At 39.2% G+C, this 25,859-nt stretch overlaps 1 protein-coding gene across 2 annotated transcripts in view; it reads right to left on the bottom strand.

The window, feature by feature from the left end:
- Positions 1 to 5,727: 5,727 nt before the first annotated feature.
- The window catches only part of RBL1 (RB transcriptional corepressor like 1), a 75,622-nt gene continuing 55,490 nt past the window's right edge, over positions 5,728 to 25,859 (bottom strand). For both annotated transcript variants that reach the window (XM_029221741.1, XM_029221740.1), the window contains exons 18-22: positions 22,483 to 22,554; positions 20,495 to 20,585; positions 11,552 to 11,700; positions 9,212 to 9,376; positions 5,728 to 7,722 (exon numbers count right to left, since the gene is read on the bottom strand). In XM_029221741.1, coding sequence (XP_029077574.1) covers positions 7,552 to 7,722; positions 9,212 to 9,376; positions 11,552 to 11,700; positions 20,495 to 20,585; positions 22,483 to 22,554 — 648 coding nt within the window. In that variant the 3' untranslated portion in view covers positions 5,728 to 7,551. The remainder of the gene's footprint in view (positions 7,723 to 9,211; positions 9,377 to 11,551; positions 11,701 to 20,494; positions 20,586 to 22,482; positions 22,555 to 25,859) is intronic.

Genomic DNA, 25,859 nt, shown 5'->3' with positions numbered 1-25,859 from the left:
ATTTAGACATTGCAAAGATGATATATTAAGTGACATATATGATCCATTTTTACCTTAAAAATACAATGATTTTTTCAATATGCATTGAAAAAAGTCTAGGAAGATTCACATCAAGAGGTGGCTACAGTGCAGCCATTATGAAAACCAGTATGGAGTTTCCTTAAAAAACTAAAAATAGAGTTACCATATGATCCAGCAATCCCACTCCTGCGCATATATCCAGAAAAGATGAAAACTCTAATTCGAAAAGACACATGCACCCCAATGTTCATAGCAGCACTATTTACAATAGCCAAGACATGGAAGCAACCTAAGGGTCCATCAACAGAGGAATGGATAAAGAAGATGTGGTATATATATACAATGAAATATTCCTCAGCCACAAAAAAGAATGAAATATTGCCTTTTGCAGCAACATGGATGGACCTAGAGATTACCATACTAAATGAAGTAAGTCAGACAAAGACAAATATCATATCATTGATATGTGGAATCTAAAATAATGGTACAAATGAACATATTTACAAAACAAGAACAGAGTCACAGATGTAGAAAACAAATTTATTGTTACCAAAGGGGATAAGGGTGGGGCAGAGGGATAAATTGGGAGATTGGGATTGACATATACACACTACTATATATAAAATAAACAACAAGGATTTACTGTACAGCACAGGGAACTATATTCAGTATCTTGTAATAAACTATAATTGATAAGAATCTGAAAAAAATATATGACTGAATCACTTTACTGTACACCTGGAACTAACACAGTATTCTAAGTTAACTATACTTTAATTTAAAAAAAGGGGGGGGCTGTAATGTGGAGCAAATGGACCTCTTACACACTGCTGGTGGGAATGCAAAATGATCCACTTTGAAAAAAGACGTGGATATCTTACGAAGTCAAACACGTACTTACCATTTGGCCCAGCAGTGCAACTCATGAAGGAATAAAAGAGAAATAAAATTATATGTTCAAAGACTTGCATACATATGTTCATAACTATTAATAGCCTCAAACTGGAAACAACCCAAATGTCCGTCAACTGGTAATGAGATAAAACAAATTGAGTATAACCAAGGTATGGAAAATTGCTCAGCAATAAAAAGAAATATTTATGCATACCACATGAATGAATTTCGGAAACATTATACTAAGTGACAGAACTCAAATACAAAAGATTACATGCTGTGCATACATATATTTATATGAAATTCTAGAAGAGGCAAACCTATGGTGACAAAAAGCAGACCAACAATTGCCTGGGTAAGTGGTGAGGAGGATATGCAGAGGGTGGGGAATATTAGAGGGAAAAAGAAAACTTTTTAAAGTGATAGAAATGTTCTATATACGCATCTCAGAGATATTGCAGGTTCAGTTGTAGACCACTGTAATAAAGTGAGCCACACAAATTTTTTTGGCTTCCCAGTACATACAAAAGTCAGTTGTTTTTACACTATGTAGTAGTCTATTAAGTGTGCAATAGCATTGTCTAAAACAACAGTGTACATACTTTAATTAAAAAATACTTTCTTGCCAAAAACTGCTAGCCATCATCTAAGCCTTCAGTGAGCTGTAATCTTTTGCTGGTGGAGGGTCCTACCTCCATGTTCATGGCTGAGCAGGGTGGTGGTTGCTGAAGGTTGGGGTGGCTGTGGCGAAGTCTTTAAGACAACAATAAAGTTTCCCACATCGATTGACTCCTCCTTTCACTTGAACACTTAGAGGCCATTTAGACTTATTACTTGGCCTATTTCAATACTGTTGTGTCTCAGGGAATAGGGCGGACTAACGCGAGGGAGAGAGACTGGGGAATGGCAGGTCAGTGGAGCAGTGAGAACACACACAACATTGCCATCTTATACGGGTGTGGCTCATGGCACCCCAAAACAATGATAATATCGTACGTCAAAATCACCGATCACAGATTACCATAAATATAATAATGAAAAATTTGCAATATTGTGAGAATTACCAAAATGTGACAGAGACATGAAGTGAGCAAATACTGTTGGAAAAATGGCGCCAATAGACTTGCTTGATGCAGAGTTGCCACAAACCTTCAATTTGGTAAAAAAAAAACGCAGTATCTGTGAATCACAATAAGGCAAAGCACAATAAAACGAGGATTGTAAGTGGTAGTTATACAATCATATATAATTATGATTATACAAGCTACACACTTAGACTGGGTACATTTTATTCTATGTAAATTATACCTCAGTGAAGCTGGAAAAAATTCATCACAATATAAAACCTAAGATTTACACAATTTTCTTCATGTGAAAAAATAATAAAAATTTTAAAAAATTTGAACAGGTGACCTCTGGTTGGTGGGAATATAGTTTTTATTTTTTGCTTACATATATTGAATGTTATACAATGAATGTTATTTTCCATAATTAATCAATTATTTCTTGAAGTGATGATGACCTAACTGAAGTAAGTAAATAAGCCCAACTTGGTTTGGTGAGACAGCGTCAGGGTGGATGTTTGAACCTGGATCTCTGTACTCTTGGCCATTATACAGGTACATTCCAAGCTTCCTGGGTAAGAATAATAGCCTGGGATGCTTAACAAAACTGTTTGTATACTACACTTTTAAATCTGCATAGTTAATAAGTCCTCAAAGGTGATTCTTACCACGGGGAAATTTGATGGAACCACTGCCTACATGCAGAATCTGAAACCTCAGGAACATTTTCTTTTATATTAAGGGTCTGTCATTGATGCCAAATAATCCCACATGTGTATTAGTTACCCCACCTGGAATCTATTAGCATTAATCTTTCCTGGAAAGTCATCTTCCTTATGAAGCTATCCCTAACTGGGACCCCATACCTGCCCAGAGTTGGGTGACCCTTGGTGGTTCCTTTTCTATCCCCGTTACCAGTACAGTAAAGCATATAGCTCTTCTTGCCCAGGTCTTTACTTAATTGGCACGACTGACACTGGGGCTGGATAAATTCTTTGCTGTGGGGGCTGTCCAGTGCACTGTAGGATGTTTAGCAGCAGCTCTGGCTTCTACCCTTAGATACCAGTAGCACCAACCTCCCATGCCCAGTTGTGACAACCAAAAATGTCTCCAGTCATTGTCAAATGTCCCTGAAGGTGGCAAAATTAACCAAGTTAAGAACCATTAACTTGCCTCCCGTGTCAGTCTAAATAAACATCTTCTAATCAATCCTCTGCATAGATTCCAGATTTCTAAAACTTGCAGTTCAAAGCATAGTCCTTAGCCCAGCAGCACTGGTGTTAGGTATAAGAGCTTGTTAGAAAAGCAACATCTCAGGCCCAAACCCAGGCTCTGCATTTTTAACAAGATTAACAATCCCTGGTGATTCCTATGCTCTTAAAGTTTGAGAAGAACTGCCAGAAAGTCTCTAACTTGCCTGAGGGTTAATATCACTTGGAACAGAGGTTAACAAAATTCCTAAGTCCTTCTCCTGGAGATTTCATTCCATTGGTCAAGGGTGGGGCCTAGGAGCCTGCATTGTTAATATGTGTCTCAGGTAATCCTTATCTTTGGGCAAATTAAGGAACTGCCAAAATAAACATTAGGGAATTCCCCGGTGGTCCAGTGGTTAGGACTCGGTGCTTTCTCTGCGGGGCCTGGGTTCAATCCCTGGCTGGGGAACTAAGATTCGGCACGCCGTGCAGCTTGGCCACAAAAAACAAACAAATAAATAAATTCAGATTTTGTCATTATCCACATAAAATTAAAACCTCTGGGCTTCCCTGGTGGTGCAGTGGTTGAGAGTCCGCCTGCCGATGCAGGGGACGCGGGTTCGTGCCCCGGTGCGGGAAGATCCCACATGCCGCGGAGCGGCTGGGCCCATGAGCCATGGCCGCTGGGCCTGCACGTCCGGAGCCTGTGCTCCACAGCGTGAGAGGCCACGGCGGTGAGAGGCCCGCGTACCGCAAAAAACAAACAAACAGCAAACAAAACCTCCTCTGTGGCTCCCCATGACCTGGAGCAGTGCTTCTCAACCTTAGGTACTCACCTAGGGAGTACTTGAAAATCCTAATACTAGGTTGTTCCTCAAACCAATTAAATCAGAAATCTCTGGGGGAGAAACCCATTCACTGTGTGTGTTTTAAAACTCCCCAGTTGCAGCCAATGTTGAGAACCACTGGAAATGACCAAGCCTCAGCTCCTTAGCCTGGCTTAAAGCCCAACTAGAAAGGTCCCTTTCTAGCTCTGCTTTGCACTGCACTTTTATATATGTACACTTTACTCCCGCCTCACTAAACTATCTGAAATTCTTACACCTATAGTACTTTCAAGTCTCTGGGACTTTCTACTGGTTATGCTGTCTTCTACTGCCCTGGCAAACAGTTATTCATCTCTAACGACTAAATTACCACTTAGCCCCCACTTTAGAGTTAATCAATTAGCTAATTAATTAATTAAGGCTGTGCCCCACAGCACACGGGATCTTAGTTCCCCGACCAGGGATCGAACCTGTGCCCCCTGCAGTGGAAGTGTGGAGTCGGAACCACTGGACCACCAGGGAATTCCCTAGAGTGATTTTAGATTTCCCTGACAAACTCGTTCAGGCAGAGTGAATCATTCCCTTCTCTGTGCTAACACCATCTGTCTTTGTGTAGACTTGTATTACTATATTTACCCCAGTATATTAATAGGCTACAAATATTATATCTTAAGGACAGGAACTATGCCTGGTTCACCTTTATATCCCTAGCACCCAGCAAAGGGCCAGGCATACAGTAAACAGCCAATAATATCTGTTGACTTAGTGAAAGTACTGTAAGCAACAAAATAAAAACAAGCGGGAATATTACCTTCTTTAAAAAAAATTTTTTTTGTTTTAACATAATCTAACTACATAAAAATCTTAATTAGAAAAGAACTTTTGTTGGGAGGGAGACGCAAGAGGGAGGAGATATGGGGATATATGTATACGTATAGCTGATTCACTTTGTTATACAGCAGAAACTAACACACCATTGTAAAGCAATTATACTCCAATAAAGATGTTAAAAAAACCCAAAAAACTTTTAAACTGTGATCCTCAAACGAAGAAATACACCTGAAAGCACTCCTAAGAGAGAAGCCTTTTCCTTGATTCAGAATCATAATTTGGTCCATTCCAAGGCTTTGAAATAATTCTGTTTTTTTTTTTTGATATGCAGGCCTCTCACTGTTGTGGCCTCTCCCGTTGCAGAGCACAGGCTCCGGATGCGCAGGCTCAGCGGCCATGGCTCATGGGCCCAGCCGCTCCGCGGCATGTGGGATCTTCCCGGACTGGGGCACGAACCCGTGTCCCCTGCATCAGCAGGTGGACTCTCAACCACTGCGCCACCAGGGAAGCCCTAATTCTGTTTTTTTATATGTGTCTATGGCACTTTTTCAATTTAGGTGAAATTCACCTAACACAAAATTAACTATTTTAAAGTGTAAAATTTAGCGTCATTTAATAAATTTACAATGTTATACAATCACCACCTATATCAAGTTCCAAAATTATTTTCATCACCTCAAAAGAAAACCCTATACTCATCAAGCAGTCATTCACTCCCCATTCTCTTCCTAGCTCCTGGAGCGCACCGGGGACATTAACCTCTAAGTTACGCTACGATATTTAAAAGATAGAAAGCAGGTAGTTAAAGAGATACAGATTCTAGATGGTTGCACAATTGCATCTCGTCACACAGAAGAGCTCAAGTGTAGTTTTTCCAATAATCTCAAAAAACTCCAGTATTTTATTAACCATTTTATGTACATTGATATTCAGCCTTGAAAACTGATAAAAACATGTCCAGAGTTTCTTATAAAGACAACGTACAAATGCTCATTTACATTCTGCACATTAATAACGATGATGAAAATGACACAGTATTCATAGCTACATAAAAATATATACAAGGATTCAAACAGACGATGTTATTTGGTTTATAACATGTGTAGATACTACACAAAAAAATGAGGATGTAATTTTTTTCAGAAAAGTAAAATGTGACCAAAATCACTTTTCGTCTTAAAATTTAAAAATAAAATTCCTAACAATCGTAATTACTAGTTCATACTCAAATCTCAGACTAATTCAAATTAGCCACGGTTAGACATAGGTTAAGTTAAATATATATATATATATATTTTTTTTGCGGTACGTGGGCCTCTCACTGTTGTGGCCTCTGCCGTTGCGGAGCACAGGCTCCAGACGCGCAGGCTCAGCGGCCATGGCTCATGGGCCCAGCCGCTCCGCAGCATGTGGGATCTTCCTGGACCGGGGCATGAACCCATGTCCCCTGCATTGGCAGGCGGACTCTCAACCACTGCACCACCAGGGAAGCCCCGGTTAAGTTAAATATTTGTTAAATATTTTGCATTTTAAAAAATAAGGTCTGTGGTTTAAAGAACATACATTTGATAAGATTTTCTCAAAATTAATTAAGAATGGCTTATCCATGTCCTTCCAGATTCTGGAAACTCACTAGAAAAAGTGAATACCGAACAGCTGACTCTTTGGAAAGTTGCACCCCAAGGCCCGGAAAACACCCTTAAGGGGCCCAGTGATCAAACCCTAATGGGAAACTCATAATGCACCGATGATACTGAGAACAAAGAGGGGGAAGTAATATGGCATGAGGTGACATTAATGTGGTTTTGAAAAAGGTTTCAACTATTCTTAGGGAATCAATTAGACATTGAGAATGACCAATCTCATGATAACCTCAAAAACAGTATCTCACATATTATCATGGTGCTACCTCACTAGTAGGAATATGGTTTCTAACAACTCTTTTCTGTATTTTACTCTACTGGCTTGAGAAGCAGCTTCCTATTTTGAGAATTATATGACATAATATAATCATACATAACTAAGTTAATGGTTTGGAAAACAAAATGATAGTAGTTTTAAAAAGGAGCAAGTATCTCTTTTATCAGGTTGTGACACCAGGCTAAGAGGGCTTAGGGCTGGAAAGCAAGGAGTTGGGGTAGTGCAGGGGTTCAGGTACAAATCTGCTTCTGCTCAAGGAGAGGAAGGGCACGAGAAGTGTCTGGACAACCCAGAATGGTCTTGGCACCTGGATGTGGAGCTACCACACTGGGTCAGAGACAGGCTGGGCATCATCCTCTGGCCCAGATGCCATGGAACCCAACCCCTACTCAGTACTAAATTAGGAACACAAACCTCTCAAACGACACTTACCAAAAACAGATTATTCACCCTCATATTACAAAGCCCAGAAGAATAAGACATTTAATTATTTTAAAAAGTGAGCCAAAAAATTAGAGGTTTCTCCTTACTTCACCTGAAAAACCCAGGGAACAAATATTTTAACAATTCTATGACTATTAATATGTTTAAAAGGCACTTAAAACATTCCTTTACAATCCAACTCAAAATACATCTGTCAACTACATTTCGGATAAATGTAAAAAAAAACCAACTTTGGTGTAACATTTTTTGTAACTCAGTGATATTTACTACCTACAGGGCTGAATGTTTTGAAAGATAGAGCCCCAACTTTCTGCAAAACAACCTGAAAGTGCTTTTATCATAGAAATGGGAAGGGCACTAATGATTTGCTCTTTCACTGACAACATCCTGTAGTCGTTTAAGTAAAACATCATCATTTTCTTGACAGAGGCGTTTGGCAGGTGATTCTGCATCACCATCGATGGCTATTGCTCGCTTCTTGGTTCTCTGCTCACCTTGTCTTATCATGTTGTTGATATCTTTCAAACTCTGCAAAAATAGAGGACATGTGTGAGTAAAAGGGGAAAAGGGAGAAACAGCAGCCAAGAACTAAGCTAACTGCTTTTTCCTGCCCTTTATCCTCTATCCAAAGCTGAACACTGGGGTAGAGATTATTTTTTGAATCTAGGCCAACCTAATAAGGGTGATTAGAACTAATCTTTTCAGGTGATTTTAAAAATTGGATTTACCTTATAGCAGTAGTTTTCAAAATGTGGACATGAGACCAGAAGCAGCAGAAGCATTTGGAAACTTATCAGGAATGCAAATTCTCAAGCCTCGCCCTACACCTACTGAATCAGACATTCTGGGGGTTGGGCCCAGCAATCTATAGTTTATCAAGCCTTCCAGGTGATTCTGATACTCCCTAAAGTTTGAGATCCTCCTCCTGAAGCAATGCTTTTCAAACTTTAATGTGCTTACTAATCGTCTGGGGAATCTTGTTACTATGCAGATTCAAATTCAGTTGGGCTGGTGTAAGCCTGAGAGTCTGCGTTTCTAACAGGCTCCCAGGTGATGCTGATGTTGCTGGTCTGTAAGGCAGCCTTAGAGAAGTTGCTCCTGAAAGCTGTGCATCACAACAGTCTAGGAGACCTGCCTGCCAGAGCTCTGTGATACAGGAAGTCTATGGGACGGGTATCTGTGTTCAACAAGCTCCCCAGATTCTGACCTATGACTGTGAAATCACTGCCTTACAATTCAATTGGTCCCATTTCTGATTTTATGCAAGAATTTCTTCTAAAAGTCCTCATATGAAATCAACTTCTATAAAGAAGAAATGCAAGCCTGTGCAGTATATCTCAGTCAACTTTGTTTGCTAAGCATAGCAGGAACTTAATAGATGTCTGTGGAACTAAATGAGAAGCTAATGAGTTAAGGAGCTGCCATGTATTTGGACTGAGTTACAATCTGTCCCACTACAGTTTCTTCCAGTTAGTAGTGATTCTGGCTTCTGGAGACATACTGAGTGTATCTACTTGATAGCCCTTGAATTATCTGAAAACAGCAATCATGTCCCTATCACATCTTCATCATTGTATGGGAATAAAGATGGAGATAACCATAGAGCTGTCTGTGTAAGTAAGAAAAGGCCTCTGTTTTCAGACCTTTCACTATCCTGGTTGCCATCCACCAAATGAACTTTCACTTCTAAGGCCTTCCTTTACACATAGTGTTCCCCATGTCTGACCACTTGCAGATGTTGCCTTACTGGTCCTTCTCAAGATCGTGCTTGAGCAGGGACACACTGGGCTCTTGGAGTGAACTCCCCCGATACCACATCAATTGTAAAGGATTAAACTACCTCAACTGAATACACTGCTCTTGATCACAGGAAGCTTGCCATAGTAATGGTTCATATTTATTAGCAGTAACTTTGCAAAAAAAGGGGTAAGATAGAAGATTACTAATTGGAAATCTGAAATCCAGTATTTAACACATGTACACCATTGTTTTGGAGTAAAGTTTGTGTGCAACTTACCTTAGAAGGGCTGCCATTGAACTTATAGAGCAGAGCACTCCTTGGTGTAAGGCCTGACCCATTCTTGTGTGGGGACACATAAATGGAGTGCTGCTGGGAAATGCGGCGCGGAGAGCCTGGCTGTTGCTTAATATGTGGAAAAGGAGAGAGTGGTGGAGCTTCCATCTGAAATAATACAAAAGTAAAGTTTTTATAAGATAAAAAGGTTTTCTTTCTTTTTTTGAATCCCACCATTTTTATTCTGCACTATCCACCCTGTCCCACCCCAGCCCCAAGCCAGGTGAAGGGTCAACATGGAACATTTTTTTCTTTGCCATGTTTTTATTTTAAAAAATTTATTTATTTATTTATTTATTTATGGCTGCATTGGGTCTTCATTGCTGCACGTGGGCTTTTCTCTAGCTGCGGCGAGAGGGGGCTACTCTTCATTGTGGTGCATGGGCTTCTCACTGTGGTGGCTTCTCTTGTTGCGGAGCACGGGCTCTAGGCACATGGGCTTCAGTAGTTGTGGCTTGTGGGCTCTAGAGCGCAGGCTCAGTAGTTGTGGCATGCGGGCTTAGTTGCTCCGCGGCATGTGGGATCTTCCTGGACAAGGGCTCAAACTTGTGTTTCCTACATTGGCAGGCGGATTCTTAACCACTGCACCACCAGGGAAGCCCTGTTTTTATTCTTTTTTTTTTTTTTTTTTGCGGTACGCGGGCCTCTCACTGTTGTGGCCTCTCCCATTGCGGAGCACAGGCTCCGGATGCGCAGGCTCAGCGGCCATGGCTCACGGGCCCAGCCGCTCTGCGGCATGTGGGATCTTCCCGGACCAGGGCACGAACCCGTGTCCCCTGCATTGGCAGGCGGACTCTCAACCACTGTGCCACCAGGGAAGCCCATGTTTTTATTCTTATTGCTATCTCCTAGTTAGGAGTCAGTTATACTGTAAGAGGTTATTTATGGCTGAAGAAAATCAAAAAATGGTTCATTAACCCTTGTTTTTCAACAATTACTAATAGATAAACTAAAATTTATTTTCCTGGATCTTTCAGGAAATTCTGAAGAATTCTGAGCAAGACACCAGAAGCAGTAAGCCAGGAGCATAGGAACCTTATGTCAATGCTCAGAAAGTGGAGCAAAGAGTAATCTATGTCCTAACACTTGCAATAAGAATCTCTCTCCACACGCACATACCCACAACCAAATTAGTAGCACAGAAAATAAAAGAGAGGCAGAGCATTCTGTGGGCCAGCAGGATAAGCCCAATATAGAACAAATCTCTTAATGAAATGGTTAAGACTTTATACTGAAATGCAAAAGATTTAGAGATAAAGTGAGAAGGGACTCACTTTTAATAATCTATACAATGTTTCTATTCCAAGAATGGAGATGACTCCTTAATTAATATTTCATTCATCATCTTCAGTTGAAGCTAGGAAAACTAGTTTTTTTTTTTTTTGCGGTACGCGGGCCTCTCACTGCTGTGGCCTCTCCCGTTGCGGAGCACAGGCTCCGGACGCGCAGGCTCAGCGGCCATGGCTCACGGGCCCAGCCGCTCCGCGGCATGTGGGATCTTCCCGGACCGGGGCACAAACCCGCGTCCCCTGCATCGGCAGGCGGACTCTCAACCACTGCGCCACCAGGGAAGCCCTAGTTTTGTTTTTTAATTGGCTGATAATAGAGATATTCACAGTATAGCACATGGTGCAGGTGGTGGAACTGAGGGAACAGAATGAGTAGTCATGGCTTCTGAGGATAATCATAGACCATATTCCTTGAAAGGGACAAAGACAGAAATATAGAGAGATACATAGACACATATATGGCTACTGCCTGGATGCAGCTTCTACTAGATTCCTCTTTCTTATAACTGAAGTCTGGTCTCCTGTGAACCAACTTCAGCTCATACACTGATAATACTTTCAAAGGCCTGCTGGTACTGTCAAATCTAGAGTCTGAATAAAAATTTCTTAGTGTTGCTTCTATTATTGATTCAAGCCTATTTATTTCCTTTTCTTTTTATCTTGAGAAAAACACTTATCTCAGAGATATAACAATAGGAATCAAAAACAAAGGAAAAAACCACCAGAATTGTTTTCATTTTTCCATGTTCCCATCTAGTCCTTGCCCATATGCATCCATAATTTCTAACAACATAATCACAGTGTGGATAAAATTTCCATGATTTCCTCTGGTCTCTGTTGTATCACAGCCTTAATCACTCTAATTACTAGTATGTTTTCTCCTATAAAATGTATCAGTAAGGTTTTAGCTTTGAAACACTTACTAGCAAAATAAACTCATAGTAATCCAATTATGAGTACAGATGTTAATAAAGTAGTAAAATATAAAACATACCACGTGGTCCTGATTTGACAAGTCGTATTTCAATGCAAATGACTTCACTCTTCCTACATATATTGTGTTGTAAAATTTGATAAGATCACCTCTTTCTTCTTTCACTGGTCCACTGGAACAGTCAGGTGTTTTTGTAGCATCTTCCAAATCTGTTAAAAGAATTCAGTGTTGTACAATGTAATATTACTCAGCCATAAAAAGGAATGAAACCGAGTCATTTGTAGTGAAGTGGATGGACCTAGAGTGTGTCATACAGAATGAAGTAAGTCAGAAAGAGAAAAACAAATACTGTATATTAATGCATATATATGGAATCTAGAAAAATGGTACTGATGAACCTCGTGGGAGGGCAGGAATAAAGATGCAGATGTAGAGAACAGACTTGAGGACACAGTGGGGGAAGGGGAGGCTGGGACAAAGTGAGGGTAGCATTGACATATATACACTACTAAGTGTAAATTAGATAGCTGCATATAGCACAGGGAGATCAGCTCGGTGCTTTGTGATGACCTAGAAGGGTGGGGTGGGGAGGGTGGAGGGAGGCTCATGAGGGAGGGGATATGTGTATACATACAGCTGATTCACTTTGTTGTACAGTAGAAACTAACACAACATTGTAAAGCAATTATAATCCAACAAAGATGTAAAAAAAAAAAAAAAAAGAATTCAGTGTTGTGATAGGTGTACCTTAATCTATAAGTTGGCGATTTGAATCACAACTCTCTCTACAATATAAAAGGAAAAAAAACCCACATCTTTATGTAAGACAATGTTTTTAGAAAAGGTTCAGAAATCCATCTATATTATGGATAAATTAAATTGGAATCATAGAAATGCAAACACGTAAACTTAAGCTGGTACTCTATTCTCTAGATATCACTTCAGCAAGAATGTTTTCACAACCCTACCTTTTGAGCTCACTGTCACCGGTGGCTCTTAGAGGGGCACCAGCCCTGGGTTGAAGTTTACCTAAACTGAGCTTCAGAGTATGGGTAGCAGTGGCAAACCCTGAGTTTCAGATAACAAAAGCCTGCAGATATTCATATTGACTCTTTGAAAAAGGTGGAAAGACTCTAAAAGGTAAAGTGTATCCTCATAGTTTAAGGAAGAAGCAAGATGAATTGCTTATGTTTATTTTTCTGCAAATACATGGCAGGTGACAGGTGTTCAAAAAGTCTTATTTTCCCACGCACAACAGGAACCTTATAGTGCTGTCTATAACTGGCATCCTCAGTTGTAAAATGATAGCTTGCCCCAAGGTGCTTTCCTGTTTATTACTGTAATTCTGGAGTAGCTTGTGACACCAGGCAGAACTTTATCCTATTCTTTTTTGGGAAAGAGTATTACAAACCATCTTCTCCTTGTACCTACAAGAATCATCTATGCACAGGAGCTAAGAAAGCTACCAGCGATTAAAAAGAATTCAACATGTGAAAAAACTTTCTCATTTTCAATACTGAAAACATGGGTAGAAACATGCTTCCACCTTTGGAAAACCAGAAAAACTCAAACATGGTCCAAGGGCCAGGCAGCCACAGGGAACCTCCATAGGGATCTCCATTTGGATGTCTTTTTTACTCTTGCTATTTTTGCAGCATCTTAATAGGGCAAAAAAAGCTATGTGATCAAATAAGTTGAAAAAATGTTGCATAGTAGTATATCCTCCTCTTAGGAATTCAGAATACATGTTAGTATATTAAAGGTTCTGAGAACTTTTGCAATTAGAAAAAAACACATGTTCACTTTAATTCCATACTTCTCAAATTTTCTATGTACAGTCGCTCTTCCCCATAACAGTTACTACCATCCTGGGGGACACTGTCCCAAGGCAGTAAACAATGGCTTAATAACAGCTGTTGTAGGTTATTCTTGTTACACAGGTGAATTAAAATTATTATATGTCCTCCTTGGATTAGAAATTTCTGGAGGCAGTTACTTCTTCATGTTTCTGTGTTATTCCATTTCCAGTTGTTAATAGTTACATAAGGTAAGGAGCTATACTTAATTTGAAGGAACCAAACATTTAAAACTCTCTGGGACCTTGGATTCTAACTAAACATGATTTTATTTAGCTATTTTCATTTAGCTGTTTAGTATTTTTTCATTTCAAAACAGAAAACAAGATGTCAGTTGTCCTTTAAGCAGGAAAAAGATCTCTACCTTCCCACCTCTTTAAGGACTTTAGCACTCAGAAATCAAAGCCTCAGTAGGCCGGTGACCATCTTACCACATATACATTAGGAGATGGAACTTATGAAAGACTGGGAAACAGAATGAGATCTCCCTGCCTGGTGCTATAATTGTTTCAAATCTGTTTCCCCTCAGAGGGCAGGAGGGACCTCTGCCTAACATAATTTGAGGCACATGGTATACATTTGATATACTTCATGAAACGAACCAATGAACTATTATGGTTTCATAATTTTCCCTACTGTTCCCATGAATAAGAGGAATGTCTTTTTTGGATTATCATACAACACTGTCAAGCAATTAAAATGTGGTTTTATATAAACTACCAGTGAATGAGACTAGCCCTTAGAAAAAAGGAGATATTATCTGCAGAGCTCCAGAGAGACATGCTGAAATTTTTAGCCTGGATCTCTGGCTTCAGAATTTTCCAAGGATCTGAAGTGAAAGTGGGAAGGGAGAAGGCAAATTACCCCAGGGCTGCAGGTGGCCAACAACTGCAACCATAATACATGCTTAATTTTATATCCCAGGACAATATAAATGCATTCAGGGGAAAAGACATTGAGGGCACCGTAGATACCCATTTCTCAGGGGAACTGGTTTCAGAGGATGGGCACGCCCAAACTGTTTGGGATGCACAAATTAATGAAACCCCCATCCATCACCCCCAGAGGAGCTGCTCAAGTGACTGATGCTGGTTTCTTTGTATACTGTCATTAGGCTTCAGTCTGAGAAGAGGCATAAATAGTGATTCTTACCACTTAAAAATGGAGAAAGTAAAGAAGAAAAATTATTTTAAGATGAAAGTAAGAAAGAAGATCACAATTTATTTATAAATTCAAGGGTCAGGTTGAGATATGATGGGCTTGATCAGCACAGCAGCACTCCCCTGGAGTAAGCATTTAGTATTTATTTTATATTTCTCCTACCACGTCTTTCCTTACCGTTTTTGCTCCTCACCATTAACAGTGTGCAGTAAATATTTCAGACTGGCTTTCGGATTGAGAGGGTAGTGCCATTTAGCTCCAGTTATACAAGAGCCACTGACCACAGACCAATTCAAAACTACTACAGTGGTTTTAGACCGTTTTGGCAGTTTCTCATGAGCTCTAAAGGGCATCATTATAATCTAAAACCAAGTAAATCTTGTTGAGATTAAACAGTCTAGAAAGAAAATGTGCTCCATCCATATCTTGGTTGTCTATCTGGTGACTATAAAATAGTTTTAATGTGAATAAAGTCACTTAATTATCAATTTGCAGTTATCAATGTTATACATCTCACATGGAAACAGAATTTTTGTCCCTTGAGAGGATTTGCTTTAACTGTTTTTGTGTGTGTGACCTAGTTTTCAACATTTAAAGGATTTTATGTAAGGAATATAGCCTTAGAAAAATTAGCTTAAAAAAAAAGACATTTAAAGAGCCATATACTCATGAATAAAATACAATAAATTTTATATTGCTTATAAACAAAATAATAAATAATAACTACTACTTACTGAGGCCTTACTATGAGCAGGCCTTGTATTAAACACCACACACATGCATCCTTTTTTTTTTAATTCTGAAAACAAGCCTCTGAGGAAGTACTGTAAAGTTTTCAATTTACTATCATACACATGGGCATTATGTTTGTGTTACTTAGATTAAGCTATAATCTGGGTCTCTCAAATGTTCTAATCAAGAATGCCAGCCTGGGGACTTCCCTGGTGGTCCAGGGGTTAAGACTCTGTGCTCCCGATGCAGGGGGCCTGGGTTTGATCCCTGGTCAGGGAACTAGATTCCCCATGCCACAACTAAAAAAGATCCCACATGCTGCAATGAAGATCCTGCGTGCCGAAACTAAGACCCAGCGTGGCCAAGTAAATAAATAAATATTTAAAAAAAAATGCCAGTCTGGGGTGCTCTGCTAATATGATAATGAATGCACAGTCCATGAGTATCCAGCTGGTGTTTTAATCAGGAAGCTCATTCTCCACAGGTGGCTACTATAAGGGCTTCTGTTAGGCATATCTCCATCAATGACCAATGCTCAACATCACTAATTATTAGAGAAATGCAAATCAAAACTACAATGAGGTATCACCTTACATGGGTCAGAATGGCCATCATCAAAATATCTACAAACAGGGTTTCCCTGGTGGCACAGTGGTTAAGAATCTGCCTGCCAATGCAGGGAACAAGGGTTCTAGCCCTAGTCCAGGAAGATCCCACATGCCGCGGAGCAACTAAGCCCGTGTGCCACAACTACTGAGCCTGCACTCTGGAGCCTGTGAGCCACAACTACTGAGTCCACGCACCTAGAGGCCATGCTATGCAACAACAGAAGCCACCGCAATGAGAAGCCCACGCACCACAACGAAGAGTAGCCTCTGCTCACCTCAACTAGGGAAAGCCCATGCACAGCAACAAAGACCCAATGCAGCCAAAAATAAAATAAAATAAAGAAAAAACAAAAAAAACCCCACCATTCACTTAAAAAAAAATCTACAAACAATAAATGCTGGAGAGGGTGTGGAGAAAAGGGAACCCTCTTGCACTGTTGGTGGGAATGTAAATTGGTACAGCCACTATGGAGAACAGTATGGAGGTTCCTTAAAAAACTAAAAATAGAACTACCATATGACCCAGCAACCCCACTACTGGGCATATACCCAGAGAAAACCATAATTCAAAAAGACACATGCACCCCAATGTTCACTGCAGCACTATTTACAATAGCCAGGACATGGAAGTAACCTAAATGTCCATCAACAGAGGAATGGATAAAGAAGATGTGGTACATATATCCAATAGTATATTACTCAGCCATAAAAAGGAATGAAAGTGGGTCTTATGCAGAGACGTGGATGGACCTAGAGACTGTCATACAGAGTGAAGTAAGTCAGAAAGAGAAAAACAAATATCGTATATTAATGTATGTATGTGGGATCTAGAAAAATGGTATAGATAATCTTATTTGCAAAGCAGAAATAGAGACACAGATGTACATAACAAGTGTATGGATACCAAAGTGGAAAGGGGGGTGGGTAGGATGAATTGGGAGATTGGGATTGACATATATAAACTACTGATACTATGTATAAAATAGATAACTAATGAGAATCTACTGTATAGCTCAGGGAACTCTACTCAATGCTCTACTGTGACCTAAATGGGAAGGAAATCCAAAGAAGAGGAGATATATGTATACGCATAGCTGATTCACTTTGCTGTACAGTAGAAACTAACAAAACACTGTAAAGCAACTATACTCCAATAAAAATTAATTAAAAAAAATAAAATTGCATTACAAAAAAACTTAGGAATAAACCTCACCAAGGAGGCGAAAGACTTACATGCTGAGAACTACAAAACATTCATAAAGGAAACTGAAGATGATTCAAAGAAATGAAAAGATATCCCATGCTCTTGGATTGGAAGATTTAATATGGTTAAAATGACATGGTACCCAAAGCAAATATTACATCTATAGATGTAATACGATCCCTATCAAATAACCCATGAATTTTCCACAGAACTAGAATAATCCTAAAATGTATATGGAACCATAAAAGACCCAGAATTGTCAAAGCAATCCTGAGGAAAAAGAACAAAGCAGGAGGCATAACCCTCCCAGACTTCAGACAATACTACAAAGCTACAGTAATCAAAACAGCATGGTACTGGCACAAAAACAGACATATGGATCAATGGAACAGAACAGAGAGCCCAGAAGTAAACCCACACACCTATGATCAATTAATCTTCAACAAAGGAGGCAAGAATATATAATGGGGAAAAGACAGTCTCTTCAGCCAGTGGTATTGGGAAAGCTGTACAGCCGCATGCAAACCAATGAAGTTAGAACACACCCTCACAGCATACACAGAAAAACCCCTCAAAATGGCTTAAACACTTAAATTTAGGACATGACACCATAAAGCTCCTAGAGGAGAACATAGGCAAAACATTCTCTGACGTAAATCATACCAATGTTTTTTTAGGTCGGTCTCCCAAGGCAATAGAAATAAAAGCAAAAATAAACAAAGGGGACTTAATTAAACTTATAAGCTTTTGCAGAGCAAGGGAAACATAAACAAAAAGACAATGTATGGGGAATTCCCTGGCAGTCCGGTGGTTAGGACTCTGCGCTTCCACTGCAGGGGTTACGGGTTCGATCCCTGGTTGGGGAACTAAGACCCTACAAGCCATGCAGCACAGCCAAAAAAAAAAAAAAAGTCTACAAATAAAAATGCTGGAGGGGGTATGAAGAAAAGGGAACCCTCCTACACTGCTTGTGGGACTGTAAACTGCTGCAGCCACTATGGAAAACAGTATGGCAGTTCCACAAAAAACTAAAAATAGAGTTGCCATATGATCCAGCAATCCCACCCCTGGGCACATATCCAGACAAAACTATAATTTGAAAAGATACATGCACTCATATGTTCATTTACAATAGCCAAGACATGGAAACAACCTAAATGTCCATCGACAGATGAATGGATAAAGAAGATGTGGTATATAGACACAACGGATTATTACTCAGCCACAAAAAAGAATGAAATAATGCCATTTGCAGCAACATGGATGGACCTACAGATTATCATACTAAGCAAAGTAAGTCAGAAAGAGAAAGACAAATACCATATGATATCACTTATATGTGGAATCTAAAATATGACAGAAATGAACATATCTACAAAACAGAAACAGACTCACAGATGTATAGAACAGATTTGTGGTTGCCAAGCGGGGGTGGGGGAGGGAAGGAACGGGAGTGGAATTAGCAGATGCAAACTATTATATGTAGGATGGATAAATAACAAAGTCAGATGCAAACTACCGTATGTAGGATGGATAAATAACAAAGTCCTACTGTGTAGCACAGGGAAATATATTCAATATCCTATGATAAACCATAATGGAAAAAAATATGAAAAAGAATATACATATGTATTAAAAATAAAAAAGATTAACATATTTGAGACACTACCCACAACAGCATGACAGACATGAGAGATCCAGTGAGGTCTGTGGGGCTTTACTATTACGAATGATGCCCAGGCCTGAACTCTGATGCATGTTGTTTGCTTGATCTTGGCTTTAAGTTTAACAGAATCCTGCTCTGGAATCCTGGCATCTCCTTTGAGTGAACCTTTTATGTGAGGAGGTGGTTGGTCAGGTGGCATAGGATGCATAAACTGTGTGTTTTTTAAAATAGTAATTATTTTATTCCTAATTATGAATTTGTTTATAGAACCAGAACTCTTCTTCCCAAGGTGGTGTTCTTTGGTGTGTCCAAGTCTAGGTCATAGCATCTAGCCACAGCTCCAGGCACTGGAACTTGTCTTATCTGAACACAGACTTGCGAGACTGTATCCTCCTCAATAACTTTGTCCCTTTTTTGGTGCTGGAATTCCTCAGTCTATTATCACTGGATACTCTCCCTGCTCTGTGCCATCACCACTGGACAGGATCTTAAGAATGGTTTTTTGTTTGCCTGCTAATAAATATCTAGTTAATAAATGTATATAAAACAGAACTGGACCTGAAACCTTTATGTCGTAGAGAGGGTAGCTAACCTTCAGTTACCTCAAGTTTTATCATCAAACTTATCAAATTCTGTCTTGAACTTCACTGCTCCTTGTATCCCAAACACTCACTAGCAGTCACTTTGTTTCTCATAGAACACACAGTTTCCCAGCTAACCTGATGCCTGGTTTTGCAAGGACAGAAAAACCACCCAGGACAGGCGAGCAACATGCATAACAAAAATAGGTAGGTTTTTTTTTTGTATTTTGTCAGGTTTACTTCCTAATGTACTTCTTCTCATTGCCTTGAAAAGGCTCAGGGATAATTTATCTATGTAAAAAGAACTGAGTTTGGCCTGTGTAACCTTAGATGGGATCAGATTCTAGGACATTATTATTCAAGAATTTTTTTGTTAAGATCTTAAAAGTTCAGATCCCAGTAGACACCATAATGATCACGGATATTTGGGTAATTAAAAAAAAATGTCTTTGACCCAGTCAATTTTCTCTAAGAATTTACCCTAAGGATATGGACCAAAGATCAACCTACAATGATGTTCCTCACAAAGCTGTGTATAATTGGAAACAACCTAAAAGTCCCACACTGTGAAATTAAATAAATTACAGTACTTATATACACATGTACACATATATATACATTAAGTGATGGAAAGTGAGACAAGGAAAAGGAGACAGATGAGACAAGGAAAAGAGATGGGCTGAAAAGGCATTTTTACAACTTATCAACATATGAATACTGAACATTTGATTCTTCTTTCTTTCAAAAAAATTACTAGTGCCTGAAGTCTTAGCATGATGGTAGTAACAAGGTGGCGACCTTGCTTTTGCTGATGGTGGCAGAATACCTATACACTTATTAATGAACAGGACATTTCCTTAATGTTCTCCACAGGCAAATCACTGACAGCTATCTTACTTTCCCTGTCATTCAGATTTAGTTTTGAATTTTATTGTCTTTTATGAGTTTTTATTAATGTGTATAAGTATACTAGAAAACTTCTAAAACAGTTAACATGGGATAAATTAATGGTTTCAATACACAACTTCTGTGGAGGGAGGTACCTGACCCATACTTATCTCAAAGTCATTTGCTTCTTTCCAACACATATGCATTATCCACCCCACCTACACAATTAACTCCAGGACACCCACTGTATTATATACAATGTAACCAATAGTGTACTACATATAGAATCTTAAATTGGGCAACTTACCACAATCTGTCATTTCAAAATCACCATTTAGGTTTTTATTGTATGTCACAACTTCTCTTGGAATAGTTTTCAACAGTACACTTCTGTAAACCTATATAGATCAGAGGGGACAAAAAGGACTGCTGAGTCACAAAGAGGCACAGGTTAAGCAAAACCAAAATAAGGACAAGATATCAAGCCAATTAAAAAGTATTTGTCTGTATGGGTGATAATCAAGGGCAAGATGTTAGTAGCCCTTGGTAAAAGCAGATTACGGCAAACATCTTAGAAGAGGGGATACTGAAGCAGATCTTACCACCTGAAATATAACCACTGCAGAAGGTTACAAAATAGAAGAATTAAGTAAGGAGCAACTAAACACTGATGAGCAGATTTTGCCAAATAAAAGCAGCTTAAAAGATATGAACCTATTCCTTCTTCTTTTTAATTTCTTACATGAGACTCATTTGATCTCACTGGGGCTTGTTTCCCTGCTCCCATCCCACGCCCATCTCCTTTCACATGGCCACATGAAAATCTGTTCCCCTCCCTGCCCCTAAACTGTTTTTAACCTCCAAGGTAGCTGAAAGGAATGATCCATTCCCCCTCATCCTATGGATATCGGTATTGAGAGAATATTTAGGAAGCTGTGGCTTAAACCATTTTTGACCCACATTAACTTAATGATCTTAAGGGATACTCTGAACCTCTCTAAGCTCTGTTCCTAAGGGGTTTTTCTGAAGAGGCCTGGAAACCAGGCCTCTTCCACCCTGTCACAGGATGTAAGAAATGCCTATACTTGGCTCTTCTAATATCTCTATATTGCTAACAGTGTATTTGTGGCTTAAGTAAAGAAGTGAAACTATCTGTGGGGCTCTGATAGAAGGGGGTATGGCTACTGGTACTGGGGCCAGGGATATCTGAGCTACCACATCTCTCTTTTTGTCTAAGGTGGCAGATCACTGGGCCAGAGAAGAGGCCATTATGCTCCTTTAGAGCAGAGCAATCAGGTTCTTGAATGACCAAGGCCTTAAGGTAACCTAATCCTGTGTTCTTCAGCTACAATAATAACAATAATATAGAGCTAACAGTTATTAAATGCTTACTATGTGCCAGGTCACGCTAACATTTTATATTTCCATGACTGAAAGGCTGTACAGAATTCTCACCAGGGCTATTATATCAGAAATGCCTGATATCTATTCAAAGATGCAAACATTAAGATTCTTATCAGATGGAAAAAGAAGCTAGACTTAAGTTAATATATCCTCAAATTTCACTGGATTTAAACATCATCAGAGAATCAACTCTTATACGATTAAAGAATATTATTATTATAAATATTTTTCATTAGTGAAAAATGTCCCTACTCAAATAAATGAACAAATGGAATAAGAGAACGTGTGAGAAGTATATGCATATATAATATATAGGGACTTCCTTGGTGGTGCAGTGGTTAAGAATCCGCCTGCCAATGCACGGGAAACGGGTTCGATCCTTGGTCCGGGAAGATCCCACATGCCGTGGAGCACCTAAACCCGTGCGCCACAACTACTAAGCCTGTGCGCTAGAGCCCGTGAGCCAACTACTGAGACTGTGTGCCACAACTACTGAGACTGTGTGCCACAACTACTGAAGCCCGTGTGCCTAGAGCCTGTGCTCCGCAACAAGAGAAGCCACTGCAATGAGAAGGCTGCACACCGCAACGAAGAGTAGCCCCCACTTGCCGCAACTAGAGAAAGCCCGTGTGTAGCAATGATGACCTAATGCAGCCATAAATAAATAATAAATAAATAAATAAATAAATAATATAGATTAGTCAGAAACAGCAAGATTTTTGGCTTCCACTGAAACTGTTTTTTAATTAAAACTGTCTCGAGTTTAATGGTGTCCATTAAACCAAAAAATCTATAGTAAAACTAGAAAAGAAGTTTACCTTTTACATGACTTGTCAGCAGAGAAATAGTACAAATCTATTTTGGGACAGGAGGAAAAATAATGTAACTCACATGACTATTAGCTTGAGGCTGATTCCTATAACTTTTCATTATTTCTTGAAAAGTTCTTTCTTCTTTTGTTACCTAAGGAAAATAAGAACTGCATTTATCAACTGCTTTTAAAAGAAAAATGGCTCTGAACAAAAACTTCAATTACAGGTTAGCATTGAGAGCAGTCTTGCAGAAAGCCATTAACCCCAGGCCACTCAATAACTAAAATCCACTACCATTTATGACTTTTACTACCTTAAAAGTTCAGGTTTGGGGACATCCCTGGTGGCGCAGTGGTTAAGAATCCGCCTGCCAATGCAGGGGACACGGGTTCGAGCCCTGGTCCGGGAAGATCCCACATGCCGCGGAGCAACTAAGCCCATGCACAACTACTGAGCCTGCGCTCTAGAGCCCGTGAGCCACAACTACTGAGCCCATGTGCCACAACTACTGAAGCCCATGTGCCTAGAGCCCATGATCCGCAACAAGAGAAGCCACTGCAGTGAGAAGCCCGAGCACTGCAACGAAGAGTAGCCCCCGCTCACCGCAACTAGAGAAAGCCCACATGTAGCAACGAAGACCCACTGCAGCCACAAATAAATAAAAAGTAAAATAAAATAAAATAAAAAAAAGTTCAGGCTTTGTGGCCTGTGGGGACTCAGCTAATAGTTTCATTAATCAAAAGCACTAAGATTGCTATGGTATAACTACCAAAAATGCATTTCTTTATAAAAAAGAATGATATAAGAAAACTCAGATCTCCTGAATCCCTTGCAGTCTCCAGTTGTATTAGTTTTTAAGTACTTATTTAAAATTAACCACATACTAAAGGATAGAAAATGTCTTGTGATTCACAATAAGACAGAGGTTATTACAGGATTAGGCTTTTAATAGTTCAGAACAGACTGTAGGGTTTTAACACTTAGAAAAGTCACAGTGGTGGCCAAAAGAAAGAAAATAAATTAGTGATCCATAAAGGAATCCCTTCTAGTCTATTTATTATCACAGAGTTCACTTAAATTACTCTTTTCTTCTCCTTCACTGTCCATTAGCACTAAACCTGTTCTCCATAATGATGTTCTCCACAGAAATGGCAAAGCCTGAGCTATGGTAGTTTTCAAAAAAACACAAATGATTAGTTAAGACGGCAGACAGCAGAAGCGAGAAGAACTACAATCCTGCAGCCTGCAGAATGGAAACCGCAATCACAAGAAGTCAGACAAAGTGAAACGGCAGAGGAATATGTCCCAGATAAAGGAACAAGATAAAACCCCAGAAGAACAGCTATAAGTGAAGTGGAGACAGGCAACCTTCTGGAAAAAGAACTTAGAAAAATGATAGTGAAGATGATCCACAATCTCAGAAAAAGAACAGAGGCAAGGATAGAGAAGATGCAAGAAATGTTTAACAAAGACCTAGAAGAATTAAAGAACAAAGAAACAGAGATGAACAATACAATATCTGAAATGAAAAATACACTAGAAGGAATCAATAGCAGAATAACTGAGGTGGAAGATCGGATAAGTGACCTGGAAGACAGAATAGTATAAATTACTGCCGTGGAACAGAATAAAGAAAAAAGAATGAAAAGAAATGAAGACAGTCAAAGAGACCTCTGGGAAAACATTAAATGCATCAACATTCACATTATAGGGGTCCCAGAAGGAGAAGAGAGAGACAGAAAGGACCTAAGAAAATCTTTGAAGAGATAACAGCTGAAAACCTCCCTAACATGGGAAAGGAAACAGTCACCCAAGTCCAGGAAGGGCAGAGAGTCCTACGCAGGATAAACACAAGGAAGAACACACCGAGACACAGAGTAATCAAACTGACAAAAATTAAAGAAAAAATACTAAAAGCAACAAGAGAAAAACGACGAATAACATACAAGGGAACTTGCATAAGGTTATCAGCTGACTTCTCAGCAGAAACTCTGCAGGCCAGAAGGGAGTGGCATGATGTATTTAAAGTGATGAAAGGGAAGAAACTACAACCAAGAATACTTTAACCAGCAAGGCTCTTATTCAGATTTGATGGAGAAATCAAAAGGTTTACAGATAAGCAAAAGCTAAGAGAATTCAGCACCACCAGACCAGCTTTGCAACAAATGCTGAAGGAACTTCTCTAAGCAGAAAAGAAAAGGCTACAACTAGAAACAAGAAACTTATGAATGGAAAAGCTCACTAGTAAAGGCAAACATACAGTAAAGGTAGGAAATCATCCATATGCTAATATGATATCAAAACCAGCAATTACAAGAAGGGGAGAACACAAATGCAGGATATTGGAAATGCATTTGAAATTAAGAGGCCAGCAACTTAAAACAATCTTGTTTATATATAGATTGCTATATCAAATCCTCATGGTAACCGCAAATCGAAAATCTACGATACACATACAAAAAAGAAAAAGGAATTGAAACACAACACTAAAGTTAGTCATCAAATCACAAGAGAACAAAAGAGGAAGGGAACAAGAAAAAATGTTTCGTAACTCTACTTCTCTTGATTTTTTGCATTTTCCATCTCTATGTGATATGCTGTTTTTTCGTTTCCTCAGCTCTACATTCTAATCCATTGAGTCTTTTGGCTTGGAATTTGGTTTCCATTACAAGTTTCACTCAGTTCTTTTTGACATCTTTCAGGTCCTTTTTAAAGTGACTTGGCCTTTGTTCATAAAAAGAATTTTCCTTTATACACTGAATCATTTAAAACATATAATTGCATAATTTGAGATCAATAATTCCATTACCTGAAATTTTTGAATATCTAACCTGCTCTAAATTTTATCTGTTGACATACTCACATTGGCTTATTTCCTTGATTGTTTTATAATTTTGGATTTTTTAGTTCTGTTTTAATAAGGACTTAATTTGTGTGAATACTGAATGGCTTCAGGGTTGAGTGTTTCATACCTCAAAGTAGTTTGCTTCTGCTGGGAACCCCAGTGATATTATTAGCTCTGGGACAACTTTTGGTTTTGTTGTTGCTGTTATTGTTACTGTTATTGTTACTGTTTTGACTTTGCGGATTCTTTTTCTTTGGCCATACCATGTGTCTTGTGGGATCTTGGTTCCCTGACCAGGGATTGAACCTGCGCCCTCGGCAGTGAAAGCGCAGAGTCCTAATAACTCTAGAGATTCTTGGAATGGTAAAATAAATGAGGTATGCAAATTGGTGTGGTTTTAAAAGAGGAAAGAGTGATACCAATATAAAGGATTATTAGTATGGATGCCAATGTAGAATATGACTATAAAAGGGGAGTAACTACGTGGTCTTTTTCGTGCTGCATGTTATCTAGTTGTTGTGGAATAAATATATAAAAACTAACCACAGAAGGAAATATTTGTAACTCTCTGTAAGTTATAAACCCAATGCTGCTTTTTAGGGTTCTGGTAT

Source organism: Monodon monoceros, unplaced genomic scaffold (assembly GCF_005190385.1).
Source record: "Monodon monoceros isolate NGI ecotype Baffin Bay Population unplaced genomic scaffold, NGI_Narwhal_1 Super_Scaffold_13, whole genome shotgun sequence".
In the NCBI taxonomy this organism is placed as follows: domain Eukaryota; kingdom Metazoa; phylum Chordata; class Mammalia; order Artiodactyla; family Monodontidae; genus Monodon; species Monodon monoceros.
The sequence above is the reverse complement of the archived record's forward strand: the minus strand, read 5'-3'. Positions and strand labels throughout refer to the sequence as shown.